Genomic DNA, 14,260 nt, shown 5'->3' with positions numbered 1-14,260 from the left:
GCTAATTAGAATTTACAACAAATGACATTTTCTCATGTTCCTAATGATACAATTTAAAATAAATAAAAAAATTATTTCAAATAAACTATATAATTTAGCAGTGTAACATATTAAACCATATGGTTTCAAAAATGACAAATAAAACTCTGGAGTTTTTTCATTTTTTATTTTTATAAGTCCATATGGTTTCAAAAATGACAAATAAATCTCTAGAGTTTCTTTTTTTTTTTTTTTATAAGTCCAAACACAATTCCTTTATACTTAAATGAATTGCAATTTAATATATTAATCTTTGAAATCTTAAGGTTTAAATTGTTATTTTAAAACTACATTTTTCTAAATTATAGGTTTAAAAAATATATTTTTTCCACAAATATATATATATATATATAATTTCTTTATGAGAATTTATCTAATTAAAACCTTTAAGCCACCATGGTTGAAATTGGCAAGCTCTAATAGTTCCCAGGCTCTCAGCAATCCAATTCGCTCACAAAACTCAATGGATGGTGATGATTGTGATTAAGATAATTTGCTCTCACAGTTTGGCTATGGTGAGATGGAAGAGTGTAGAGAATTGATGGTGTTTGGCTCTCTTAACCATGGATACAATTATCTCAACTCTTAGGTGGGTGCTTAGGGTTCGTGGGAAATGATAGGAATTTATAGTGGGAAGTGATAGAGGAAGATTAATATCTCCTCAAGAAGAAGCTAAAGAAGACAAAGACAACGGCTAGTTTCTGATTCCAACAGTAACATTAAGAGCCAAAACGGTGACATTTGTTTTAATGACAAATGACATCATTTTGGGCTTTAATGGTCTGAGTTTATAATCACAAGAGATATGATGCCGTTTTTACTGAAAGCTGGGTCTGTTTGATAATGTTGTTCTAATAACGTTATTTAAGTGTTATGGAAATAAGTGTGGGTAAAAAAGTGTTATAGAAATATGTGTTGTATTGTTTAAACAATGACAACTGCTGTTTAAACAACACTTTTATACAGGCCCTAATGACACCGTTTCATATTTCTTCACTGAGTTTGGGGTTTGTTGCAAAATTGCTCTATTCTTCTCCTCCACGAGCTTAGCTTCCATAATTTCCATTCCATATATTTTTAGCTTAGATGACAGCTGTAACAAACCCAAAATATCTTGTTATAAGTTTTTTATTAGTTTGTTAGATTTCTGTTAGAGCAGAACCTTCTAGGATTCTAGAAGGTTCTGGATTTAGTCTAAGCTATGCTCTATAAATAGAGCCTTTTGTGTAATGTATTATTAGACTTGTGAGCTTGAAATAAATGATCAAGCTCATTTTCTCACAGGAAGGGGCTGGTAGTGTCACGGCACACCCTTGGTGCGATGGTTACTCTATAAGTATAAATGCTTGTGAAGTGTAGGTGGTAAGGGTTGGGGTTCAAGTTTCTAAAAGGAAGCTTCACACACATATATATTAAGATTATGTTAGAGTATAATTTTTATCTTGTATAAAAATAATAAAAAAATAATAATAAAATAAGGAAGGGGCTGGTAGTAAATGATCTGAATAACTTTTTTTTTGGTGGCCGAAAAATTTGCGAGTGCGAATTGGTGTGTATCTCACAAATCTAAAAGTATATATAACAAAATTTTAAAAGTGTCACTTGTCTATTTCGCGGGAGCCAATGTCCTGTAAATTCTTAATTCTAGCAATTGTATATTGGACACTCATACCTAACCTTATTACAAAAGTAGCTCGCAAATAAAAAGAATTAAGCATGAAATTACAATTAAATTGACACGGAATAAAACTAACACCAATATAAAATAATAATAATAATAATGTAACACATTCTTAAAAGCTGACAGTGGGAATCATAATGTAGCACATCAAAGGTAATTAAAAAAATATAGCTTTTAGCAATTTAAAAAGCAACTTTATCTATTTTAACAATTCACACCCAACATCAAAACTTCTATTTTGACATTCATCCCATTAAAATAATATAAATAAACAACTTATTAAAATAAAATAAAACTTCCCCACAAAAATTCATAGCAACCAACCACCACCACCACCACCACTGTGACAGTCACAACCCACTGCAAAACAAAACTACCGCCACAACCACCGTGATCAAGAATCCACCACAAAACCCATTAAAATAGAGCAACACAGTCGACCACAATAACCACCATTTTAATCACAAGTCACCTCCCAAAAATAACCTAAACAATCCACCAAGAAATCCACCATTACAATCACTACTGATTTTTGTGCTCAAGACCTACTGAGACCCACCAAAATAGACCCAAACCTCTAAGACACCACTGAGACAAAACCAGCATCACTGATAGAAAACAACCAAAACTCACTAGCACTGAGACCCACCAAATCAGACCCACCTCACCATTGTGCCTCATGGCCTCACCCACCAAATTATACCTACAAACCGTCGGACCACAATCGTTGAACCACCAAGAACAAACAATGGCATGAGAGAGAGAGAAGTGAGAGAGAAGAGAGAAGAGAGGAGAGGTTAGGAAATAATCAATGTTGGTGAAAGAGAGAGATAGTGAAATAGGGTAGAAAGAATTTATGAGCGTGGGAGAGCAAGTGAGCGTGTGTGAATAAAAAATTGTTTTTAACAAGTAACTCTCAACTATAGTGAACTGTTAGAGATAATAGCCCAATGTAGCAATGCGGCAAAATATTTTAGTTTTAACAACATTGTTGTAGCGTATGTTTTTAGTCTTTGAGTTGCTAAAATGTGTGAAATCCACGTAAAATCCACGTTGAAAAGAAAAGGTAGGTATGCTTTCTCTTTCACTTATCCATTGTCACTTGTTATCATGGACATGACAGTTGTACTATTTTATAAACATTTTTAACTTTTGCTAATCATCCGACCCATTGTCACCCATTTTTAACTTTTGTTATCATGGTCTACATATGGCCTTTTTCTTTTTCTTTTTTTAAATTTTTTTTCCTTTTTGTTTGGCTAAAAATAGATTACTGCTTATATTTTCATTATTTTTAGCGTAAGTTTGGATTAGGCGTTTTATTCAATTTGTGCGTTTTGTATTTTTATAGTAAGTCTCAAGAGTATTGTTTACAGACCACCAAAATTAGTAAAATACAAATTTCTAGATAAATTTAAGTCCCACAAAATTATTCATATCTTTAAAAATTATTTTACTGTAATATTTTATAATAAATTTTTAATTTCTTATAAATAAACAGCATCTAAACACACTATTAACATTTGTCCTCTTTGAATCAAGAACAGTCAATTAATTTTCTTTATATTTCAATTTTGTCCTAAAATATCTTCAGCTGTCACCCTGTTTGGGGAAAAGACAGTCAACTGTCTTGCCAAATATACATCATTACTTCCGTCACTCTATACTATTCTCATCATGTGTTTTGTATGAAGGGGCAGCAAAGCAGAACATTCATAGCTGGCTTGCTTCACACGCATAAAACTTAAAACATCAATAAACTCTTAATTACCAAAAATTCTTTCTAATTTATTTTTGTTTCATTATCGTCAAATTAATATCCTACTGCAGTGTAGTAGGATATTAATTTGACGATATAAATTTGAATTCTTTCAGCCAATAATAATAATAATACATTTTCATTATTAATTAACAAGTCTAAACAATTTGAATAGTCTGACTTTGTCGGACTTTTTTGTTCCACTCTGGCTACTAGGGAGGGGCATTAGAAATTTTAGTTTCGGAACAAGTTGTGATACTAAGCATATTAGTTTAGACAAACCTTTACATGCGCATATAAAAAATTTATCGTCTTCTAAATTTTAACGAGCCTATCAAAGTTGTGTACTTTTTATATTAGACATGTCCAAAAATATATAATAAAAATATATATAGTATCTTGTAGTGGCCTAGCTCAAGGTACTCTGAGGTCTTTGAGGTTGGGCTCCCAATTTATTTGTTTTGAGTGGGTCAAGAGTTTCCTACTATGGATAAATCTCTTAGAGGCTAGCCTAATAGCCCAAATGAAGAAACTTGCGACCCAACATGAACCTTATCCCCCTAAGTGTGTTTCTCATGGAGTCTCGAGCTAGGTGCTGAGCTTCCTTCTTTTTAGCTATTTTTCTCTCTTTACCTCTTGTGTATTTTTCTCTCCCTCTCTTTCCTAGATTTGCCAACACCATCTCTTCCTCCTTATATAGCTTTCCCTCAATGGGTTTGTCATCATGAAGGGCGGCTTTTCCGAAAACAGTGGGGCACTTTCTAACCTATATTTCTAGTTGGATGGGACTTGCTACATATTTTTGAACTGACTCCATTGGGACTTGTGCCAGCCTCCAAATCTAGGCTCAGCATGTGGATATCCCCAAAGTATTATTTAACATTCTCAGTGCTGCCTTGGGCCAGTTTGTATTATACCATGCTCAGACCCTCGATCACTTATTTGGTATTGCTTGGATGGGCCTAACATAGGTGGGCCTTGGTCTTGGGCTGGTATTTGATTTATGGACCGCACATATCTCCTATCAAAATTATGCTTGATGATGATCTTTCATATAATAAAATTCATATTTTAGCATCTCCATAATGAAAATTTGAAGATTATCATTTTTAATATGAATTACTAAATTGTCTACCAAAGTAAATAACAAAATTTCAATGGAACCAATGAAATCTTTAAGTTCAAGAATAATGCAAAACTTTAACACATGCTAGAGCATAATTTACAATAAAAAATGAAAGTGAGAAATAATGTATCTTGTCTGAGTAGTGTCCCTATAACTACTAGACCGATTGGCCTTTTTATTTTTTTATGTTAAGCGTGCAACAAATTAAACCCTAAAGTTGAAAAGTAAAAAAAATTTAAACTTTATAGTTTCAAAAGTAATAAATTAAACCCTCTACTTATATTAAATCTCAAACACACTAGGTTGAAGTTTAATTTGTTACTTTCTAAAACATCGAGGCTAAATTTGTTACTTTTGAAACAACATAGTTTAATTGTTAAACCTCTTAAATTATATGATTTTAAATATAATTTTTCTTTCTTTTAATAGCACCATTGAAATGCCTCAAAATTGGGGGGGGGGAACTACAATTTTTACAAGCTACGTTTCTTAAAATGTAAATAATTTACATAATATAAAAGGGGTTTCTTAAAATTACGTCGTCTCCTTTGTGAAGCTTTACTGTGGAAAAATATGGTGTTTTTATCTCCATACTTTAACCATTAAATTCTTAATCTCTATCTCCACATCGTGGCTTCTTTGTATAGCAAGGAGTTGATTTCTTTTTCCAATTGTCTCATACGCTGCACACTCCCCCCATTTAAGGCCAACTGCTCTGCCAAACTTAAAAGCTTTCGTTTCTTCTCCAGGTCACGTTGGACATTCCCAAAAAATTTCTTGCTCCACTTGGTGAGTTCCTTTCAACATCTATCAATTTTCTTATTAAGTTTAACATCCTCAGCTTTACTATTTCCAGTCTTCCACACTGCCTCCACTGTGGCAATACAACCTTCTTCCATCATCCACATCTGCTCGAAGCGGAACGGTCTCTGTTGTCTGCATTCCATGACTTTCGGGACAATCCATAGTGCCTTGTGATCCGAAGTAGTCACATCCAAATGATATATTTTTGTTTCTGGGAATTTTGCAAACCACTCGTTTGTGGCTACTGCTCTATCCAACCTCTCCCAGACAGTATAATTTGGGTAGTGTTTGTGCCATGTAAACAAGGATCCCACAAATCCCATATCCATGAACCCATGTTCACCTAGTACCTCATGGAATGGTTGCATTTGATGGTGTGGTCTGACTCTCCCACCGCCTTTTTCAGATTGTTTGGTGATTTCATTGAATTCCCCTGCACAAATCCACGATGCCGCCCCTTTATTTTTCAAACTCCATAGTCTCTCCCATGACTCATGTCTTTTTTTGCGTTTCTAGTTCCCCATAGAGGCCCATGAATCTCCATTCATCCTCTTTATTTTTGTTTATTGTGGTATCGATATGGTTCTTCAAAAAACTTTCAATCTTAAGGTCAATATCTTCCTTCCAAAATAATACCAAACCATCTTCCTTGTTTCTCCTTGGTACAATAAATTTATTCTTCCAATTAATTATGTTTTAAATATTGGTTAGCCTAGCTTCATTTGTCCAAGTTTCGGCTAAAAACAGGACAGGAGGATCTTTTGTTCGCACCATCTCTGCAAGCTGATCTTCTGTACATGGGTTCCCAAGCCTATGACAGTTCCAACATATAAGACTCATTGCTTTTGGCAAGGCTGGTAGCTAGCCTCCGCCAATATCTGTGAATTTTCCTTGTCATCCAGTGAAACCACTTGCTTCTTCCTTGGTAACACTAAATGATCACTTCCATCTGTGATGTTTCTTTTCTGACCCACTGTGCCTTCCATTGGTGTGTCCCTGTCTCTAGCTTCACATTGAATTCTATACCATTTGGCACCTTGATATGTGTTGGACACTACATTGGAAATATCTGAGAGGATTGCTGGTGTTTGGTGGGCCGAATTAGAAGAGTGCTGGTCACATGAGTGGGCATTATTTTTTGGGGGGGGGGGGGGGGTCGAGTGGTAGACTTCTCCCTGGAATTCTCCACGATTTTTTCTCCTCATGCTGTGAAAATATATTTATGGGATTGACCCGTAGGAGCATCAAATCTGCGTAACTCTAGGTTTATCTCCCTTAAGTGTTCAACAAATAAATCCGTTTGGTGTGATTGATTCTCAATTCTCGAAACTACAGTCCCATGCTCAGATATCGATATATTTTCTGAAAAAATTGTTGTTACTTGATTCCCTCCCAAAAAATCCTCTCCTGAGATGCCATTATCATTTAAATATTTCCACATTTATCACTTTCCATATTTTGCTGGACGAAGCTTTCAACAGGAACCACCATAGCAGGAATCGTAGGTAGTGGTTGTCTAGTTTTTTCTGTGGATTGTGATTGTTGAGCTTCCTTCTTTTTCCGGCATAGAATCCAGGCACTGTGATGACATTCTTTCAAGATGCTATGAAAGGTTTTGCCAGTAGCCACGGACCAAACTATTGTGCATCAATGGAGAGCCTACCCTCGCTTTCTATCCAGAGCTCACAATCCTTATCATCATGTGTCAGGCAACCACACCAATAACACAGGTTTGGAAGGTGTTCATATTTGAAGGAGACCCAATGTTTCCATCCATCCTCCAAGCTTATTAATCTACCACGACAGAGGGGCTGCGAGATGTCAATGGCAACTCTGACTCTTATAAATCCTCCCCCCACTCCTTCATGCTTCTCTATTGGGTGGAGTATCGATCTAATAGAGCTGCAAATCTGTTCCGCCACGGGCCTGGTCATGAAGTGTATTGGGATGTCGTGTACCTGAACCCAAAAATTCACGATGTTAAAATTCATAGTATGTATTAACATGTCCTTATCATAGCGTTGCAACACCATCAGATGCTTGTCAAAGCTCCAAGGTTCACTCGCTAAAATCTTGTCAATTTTGAGTTTGTCATAAAAAATAAACAGAGCTGTATGGTCTCCAAGGTTCTCAATTTTGAACCCATTCATCAACCTCCATAATGGTTGAAAGGTGTTGGCAATGGCTTCGAAATTGAGATCCTGCTTAGTTAGGAACTTCGTTGCTAAGATAAATTTTGTCATTGCCTATTCTTCCCTAAGGGATAGACCTGGTCCCTCCCTTTCCGAAAGAGAAAGGTTTTTCCAATTTTCTGTGAAGTCATCCATGGAGGATAGATAACTCGAGAACACAAAAAAAAAAAAAAAAAAAAAAAAAAAAAAAAAAAAAAAGAGATTCGTAGTGTTTCCCAAGAGCCCCTAAAAAAGAAACACCACAAGCTCTTAAGATAAACCTGTTACTTCAAGTGAACAAAAAAACCACCTTCGAAGGGAAAGGACACCAATTCTACAACCTAGGAGAAGTTGGAGCCCCAAACTTTCACTAGCGTAGAGAAACTTCTTTCTAGTTGAACAGTTGCTACCTTATGAACTTATTTACAAAACTACACAATTAAATTTCCAATTTATATAAGTATATATTCATACATGCATATATACATATATATATATATATATAAAATATTGAAATTGAGTCTCATTCTCACGAGTTTGTTCACCAATACATTATTATGTTTTACCTTAACTTTTTAATAGTCAAACCTAAGCATAAGCTTGAATTTGTCTTGTTTGTGAAATAAACAAATATAAACAAGAATTTTCCTAAGTTGGAACCCATGTTGTTCACAAATAGTTATATTCATTTATAACCATGTACTACGCAATACTAATGTCATCTAATGTCACAAATTTTGTCCTTTTGAAAAGAATATATATATAACAAGTTCAAATTACACCTAATGTAATTCTTATAAAGTTATACTTTTTTTACTCTGTAGATTTCTAAAAAATTTGATGGTTAAAAAAATATCATTAAATGTTACCATTACTTTCCACTTATTGCCTAATTAATACTATAATTTTTTTTTCTATTTCCTTATTTAATTAGTTTCCACTTTCCACTTTTTTAGAGGGTACACCACCATTTTTTCAATACCTGGCAAATCATATTCATCTCTACTAAAGAGCAGCCCACCATAACCAATCCTCAGCAAAATTTAAAATATACCATTTTTAAAAAAAAAAAAAAAAATTATGTGTATGAGTAGATCTGGATGGATTTTCATTTAAATGACTCAATCTGACTTCAAAAAAGAGAGAGAGAAGTAAATCAAGTGACTCAATTTTAATTTCTTTTTAGGAAGATATGGAAAATTTTTCATTTTATGTTTTGAATTTCTGTGTTTATTGAATTAAATAAAATCATAGTGGTGATTCTAGTGATTTGGTGAAGGTGGAAGTGATTATTTCCCCAGTTGATTGGCATTGAGCATCTTTGACGTTGATCATACCCAAAGTTCCCAAGTTTGGCCGCCAATCAGGCGCACTATGATTTTATTGGATAATATTCTTGATATTTGATAGTATTGAGTCATATCAAAGTCCCAAACGGTTGAAAAAATATTTCCACATAGATGCTTGATACTTGATATTATTAAATAATATCCTGCAATTGTTTGATTAAAAAAAGAAAAATCTTGCCATTGCCCTTAGTTTTTTACTAATTTAGATTGTACATGGGAGCTAGCCAAGCAATTCAAAGATACAAACCCAGGAGAGAAGAGAGAGAATGTAAGCACATTTTGGGAGTAGAAACAAATATGGAAATTCATAAATAATGGACAATAAATGAGATGGTAATCAACATTAATTATTTTATTTTTTTTACTGTTAGATTTACTTAAATATAATAGTGTAGAAAATGTGTAACTCAAACCTAGTTAGGGTAAAGGGAAATAGAAACACTGACATAATTATAGCATACACAACTTCTCACAAATCCAACGATAAAAAAAAAAAAAAAAGGAATAATATCATTGGAAAACAATAAAAATGTGTTAATGGTAAGTTCATATGAAAATCAATAATATCTTTTTTATAATCAATAGTCAATGATAATAGCTTATTATCCTTAACAAAAAATAATAATAATAATAATAGCTTATTATCTTAGTAAAGTACCATGAAAACTATTACAAGTTTATAATAATAGTTTCTTTATGTTTCTTTTTTCCTTTTAAACATTTTGATAAAACAAAAAGAATAAAAAAATGGACAAAATTTAGCTACAAAATTAATTGTAGTCTAAAACTACAACTTTACGCAATATCATTAACATTACTATATATTTTGAAAATCTAACAATTAGATTGCATATTCTTTATGTTCTTAATACACATATCAAATTTTGTACCAATCAGATATTACTTACTATATAATTTATAAGATAATATGTTATGTATGATTTTAAATTACAAAAAATTGCAATTTAAAAGTTATTAAGTAAAATTGTAGTCTTAATTTATAACAAATTTTGTAGTTAAATATTGTCAAAAAAAAAAAAAAAACACTATGGGTAGGAGAATTATACACGAAGTACATGGGTAAATTTAATTTTGAACTAAACTTCACTTTTTTTTTTTCTTTCCTTTAAATTATGTGTTAGAAAGTGAGGATAAATAATGTATGGATAGTTGTTTTTTTAATCTTCCTCTAATAATATTTTATTATAAGTTTCAGATAAGAAATGTGTTTATTAAATTAAAAAATATATATGTTTGATCTTCGAAATTTTGATCAATGTCATATTTTAATCTTTAATCTTTAAAGAAGAAAGAAAAATTAATAGAGAGTTTTTCTCTTATTAAAAAAAAAAAAAAAAAAAAAAGAGAGAGAAAGATGGTGAGAATAGAGCCAAGAGCAGTACAAGTACAACTACTCTAAACTTAGACAGGTAGGCAGCTTTTTAATATTACAAAGAAAAAGAAAAAAGTTGTAAATAATCTCAACCAAGTAAAACCTTTCTCTTAAAAAAAAAAAAAAAAAAAAATCCCCAAACCCACCCACAAAGTACTCTCCAATAACCACCCTGACACTCCACCGCCACCGGAGTGAACCATGCCACCACACGAACCCGCCTCCCTTCTTGGTACCACCGCAAAACTAAGACTGAGTCATTATCCACGGCGGACCGACCTCCTCCGCCTCAATATTCCTATCTCCATTAAAATACTATATACAAACATGTGACAAAAAATAAATAATATTAACAATACAAAAACGCTACTTTCTATTAATTTCTATAGAGATTACCGCTGTGTAACATAAAATAATCTTACTTTAATCCAAAAAAACACTTAAAATAATCCCCACTTTCACAAAATATCTTTGATAGATAGTCATATATAAATCCCCGCCATAAAGTAACTTGGAAAAATCAGTCTTGTTCTAAAAGAAGAAGAAGAAGAAGAAAAGTCACTCAGATTTGGCACAAATTTTGCTCAAGATGCTGGTCCTTGATATTTGGCACAATTTTTGCTTGTGGCTGGGAATTTTAATTGACCATTGAAGGCCGAAAAGTTCAGGTATTTAACCATTCACGGATTAAGATTTTTTTTTTTTCTTTTGGTTTTTATAAGAAGTTAAGAACTTGTTAAGGGGAAAAAAAAAGTGTTTTTGTTTTTGTTTTTTTTTTTTTTTTAACTACTCCCCCAAGTGCGTCCTCAACCTCCTTTTATGTGGGGTAGATGTGAACACTGGATCTTTTTTTTTTTTTTTTTGGACCCATATGTTTGAATAACTTCAAGAAAGTCTGCTGCTTTTTTTTTTTTTTTTTTTTGGCCCGGGGTGGTGTTGAAGTGTATGATAGAATATACGCATGAACAACTATAAGAAAGTGTAATCCTAGTTACATATATTTTCATACTTAGCAATTGGAACGTTTCATAAAACGAGCACACTTTATTTCTTCGACAATGGAGTTCTATATATTTGCAGTTTTACACAATTACTCTGCGTTGGTTTAGCTTAAAGAAGCAAACTTTTCCTGTTTAGCACAGTTCTGATATATCTATAAAGCCTAATGAAAAAATTAATTTGGCAAGAGGCTATATAGGTGTCTACAATGGATATTGGATAGATGTTATGAATCCAACCTTGGTGCTGAAAAATAAAAAAAATTCCTTCTTCTTACGTGAAAATTTTCATTTAATGCATTGCTTTTTTTTATCTGACGTAAGATGGACCCTACTTAACATGGGAGAACCTTCTTACGTAAGAAATATAGTAAACAGAGTAATTTCTCCCGCGTTTTTTTTCTGCTTTAAATTTTTTTCTTATTAAAATCGAAGTTTTGCATGTTTCTTCCCCTCCCCTTTTTTTTTTCCTCCTCTCCCCCAATCTACAACAAAAACACTTCTTGATTATAATAACTCAAAGATTCAGACGCTTATGTGTTTCAGTTAACTAGGCCCTTTTGATTATCTTTATGGTCTTTGCTAAAATATTTAAGTCTTTGAGTGCAAGGCCTACTGCTAATATATGAATAGAAGAAGACAAAGAAAACGCTGAGGTACAGATCTCTAGTCAAGTCCTTGGGAATCCATGGCCTCAAAAAAGACAATCATGTAAATGATTTTCCCTAACCAAAATTCTTTGTAGTGCCATACCTCCTGTAAAGAAAATTTGGTACCTCGTGAAGAAAAAAGAGGACCAAATACATTGGAAACCAAAGTCTGTTTGGACTTTACCAAAACATAGAATCAAAGTAGTGCCTTCACATATATTCCAAAGTATACAGTATTCAAAACACAACCAGCCACCCAGAAAGATCCTATTTAACAGCACAAGCAATCTAATTCTTCTAGCTAGCTAAAACCACGGACAATGTTGTACTGGTTCATAGTTACAAACCTAGCACATGGAGGATGCTCGTCCGATAGCTAGTAACAAAAACAAAAACAGACGAATCAAAGCAAAGCAAAACAAACAACTTATATACAATACACAATACAACGATTTTTCATAGACTATAGGGTTTAGTTAATATGCATAACTCCATAACCCATCTCCATCTCCATCTCCATTTCCATCACCGCCAGATTCATCCGAAGAGGACTTTGACTGAATCCTAGGCGGAGTTAAGAGCATCCCTTCTGCCATATTCACCAGCAAACTCGGCATATTCAGTAACTCTTCTTCGTCAGTGAAGTGCTCTTCCCCAGTTCTTTTCAGATGTGTCGTTTCCTGATGATCACTACTGCTCTCCGACGATCTTTCCATCCTCGCCTCAGCCGCACACGCCGCCGCGGCGCGTATGTCAACAGGCGACTTTGAAAGCGGAATCGGATACCAAAGAATCAAGTCCGGGAAGTTTAAAACCGTATTAGGTCCCCTCAAAGCCAAAGCCGCCACGTCATACGCCGTCGCCGCCATATCCCGTGTCGGATACGTGCCGAGCCAAATGCGCGTGGCTTTTCGTGGCTGGCGTATCTCTGATACCCATTTGCCGCTCCGACTCCGAGCGCCCCGAAACTTCTTGTGCTTAGTAGAACAACTGGAAGACGATCCGGGCTGACCCGAAAACACTTACGATTCAGATATCGGTGACGTGGCGGTGGTGATTGTGGAACTTGAAGTAGCTATTGTTGCTGGGGTACTAGTGTTCGCAGTTGTTTCCTCCCGGCGCACATTAGCGAGTCTATATGGGTTATTTCGGCGCACGTTAGAAGGGTTCTTGGCCATTTTGCCTTGTACTATTGACCCACCCTTCGTTTTTTGGTTTGGTTTTGGTTTTATCTTTCCTTTTTTGGGCTCAATTGGCCATTTACTTGCATACATATAATTTTTTGGGTTTCGTACGGACGTAGGAATAGTTACAAAAATAAAAGTTTATTGGTCACTCTAAAGTTTTATTCTAGAAAAAAGTGAGTAAAATGTGTGATAGGTTATACCACAAAATTTTCTTATAAAGAGTTCAAAAATTACTGGGCCATCAACTTCAATAAATAATTCAAATATTTACTTATTAGGTAAAACTAGCTAACAATCAACGTCAAACAGTAATTCAAATATTTTTTTGGAATTTACCCATCAAAATATCAACCAAAACAGTAATAATAATAGTAATTTCACCAATTATAATTATTGACACATTAATTTGTAAATTTTATATAATAAAAAGGACAAAATTTAGGTACAAAATTGGTTGTACTTTAAGACTATAAACTTACTCAATAAAATAAATATTGCAACATATTTTGAAAATATAACCGTTGAATTGCATATTCTTTATGACCTTAATACACATATTAAATTTTGTGTCAATCGAATATCATTTACTATATGATCTATAAGCTTATATTTCATGCATAATTTTAAATTACAAAAACTTGCAATTTAAAAAATTTATTGATGACATAACTATTGATATTTAATTTTCTTGAAATTTTGCAACCATGGAGGATATAAGAAGAAAATGTAATCTAATGGTGGATTTGTCAAAATTTACATTACATAAAAAGATATTAAGTTTGTAGTTTAAGGTTACAACTAATTTTATAACTAAATTTTGTCCTAATAAAAATCTATATGTTGATAATTCGATAGTTAGGGATTGAGTGATTTTATATCGTGAATGTTTTAGTTGAAAATATCAAAATATGTGAACCAATTAAGTTATAAGTTTCTTGACAAATTTGTAATTTCTTTGATATTTTTCATTTATTAATTTCATTATTATATGTTTTATTTTAATTTATTAAGAGTATAAAATTCTTGTGGAGTAGGGGTAAGGTGGGGTTCAAATATTTAAAGAAGAAATTTCACACATATATATACTTTGTTATGTTTGATTT

General features: G+C 33.2%; 1 protein-coding gene across 1 annotated transcript; it reads right to left on the bottom strand.

The window, feature by feature from the left end:
* Nucleotides 1-12,158: 12,158 nt before the first annotated feature.
* LOC115956909 (ethylene-responsive transcription factor ERF026-like) lies at nt 12,159-13,227 on the bottom strand. Its single transcript, XM_031075173.1, has one exon. It carries the CDS (start codon nt 12,837-12,839, stop codon nt 12,447-12,449), a length of 393 nt encoding a protein of 130 aa, XP_030931033.1. The 5' UTR covers nt 12,840-13,227; the 3' UTR covers nt 12,159-12,446.
* Nucleotides 13,228-14,260: the final 1,033 nt, after the last annotated feature.

The sequence above is a fragment of the Quercus lobata genome, chromosome 2 (assembly GCF_001633185.2).
Source record: "Quercus lobata isolate SW786 chromosome 2, ValleyOak3.0 Primary Assembly, whole genome shotgun sequence".
Taxonomy (NCBI): domain Eukaryota; kingdom Viridiplantae; phylum Streptophyta; class Magnoliopsida; order Fagales; family Fagaceae; genus Quercus; species Quercus lobata.
The sequence above is the reverse complement of the archived record's forward strand: the minus strand, read 5'-3'. Positions and strand labels throughout refer to the sequence as shown.

Coding starts and splice junctions, on each gene's coding strand:
- LOC115956909 (XM_031075173.1), bottom strand. CDS start 12,839: ATGGCGGCGACGGCGTATGACGTGGCGGCTTTGGCTTTGAGGGGACCT.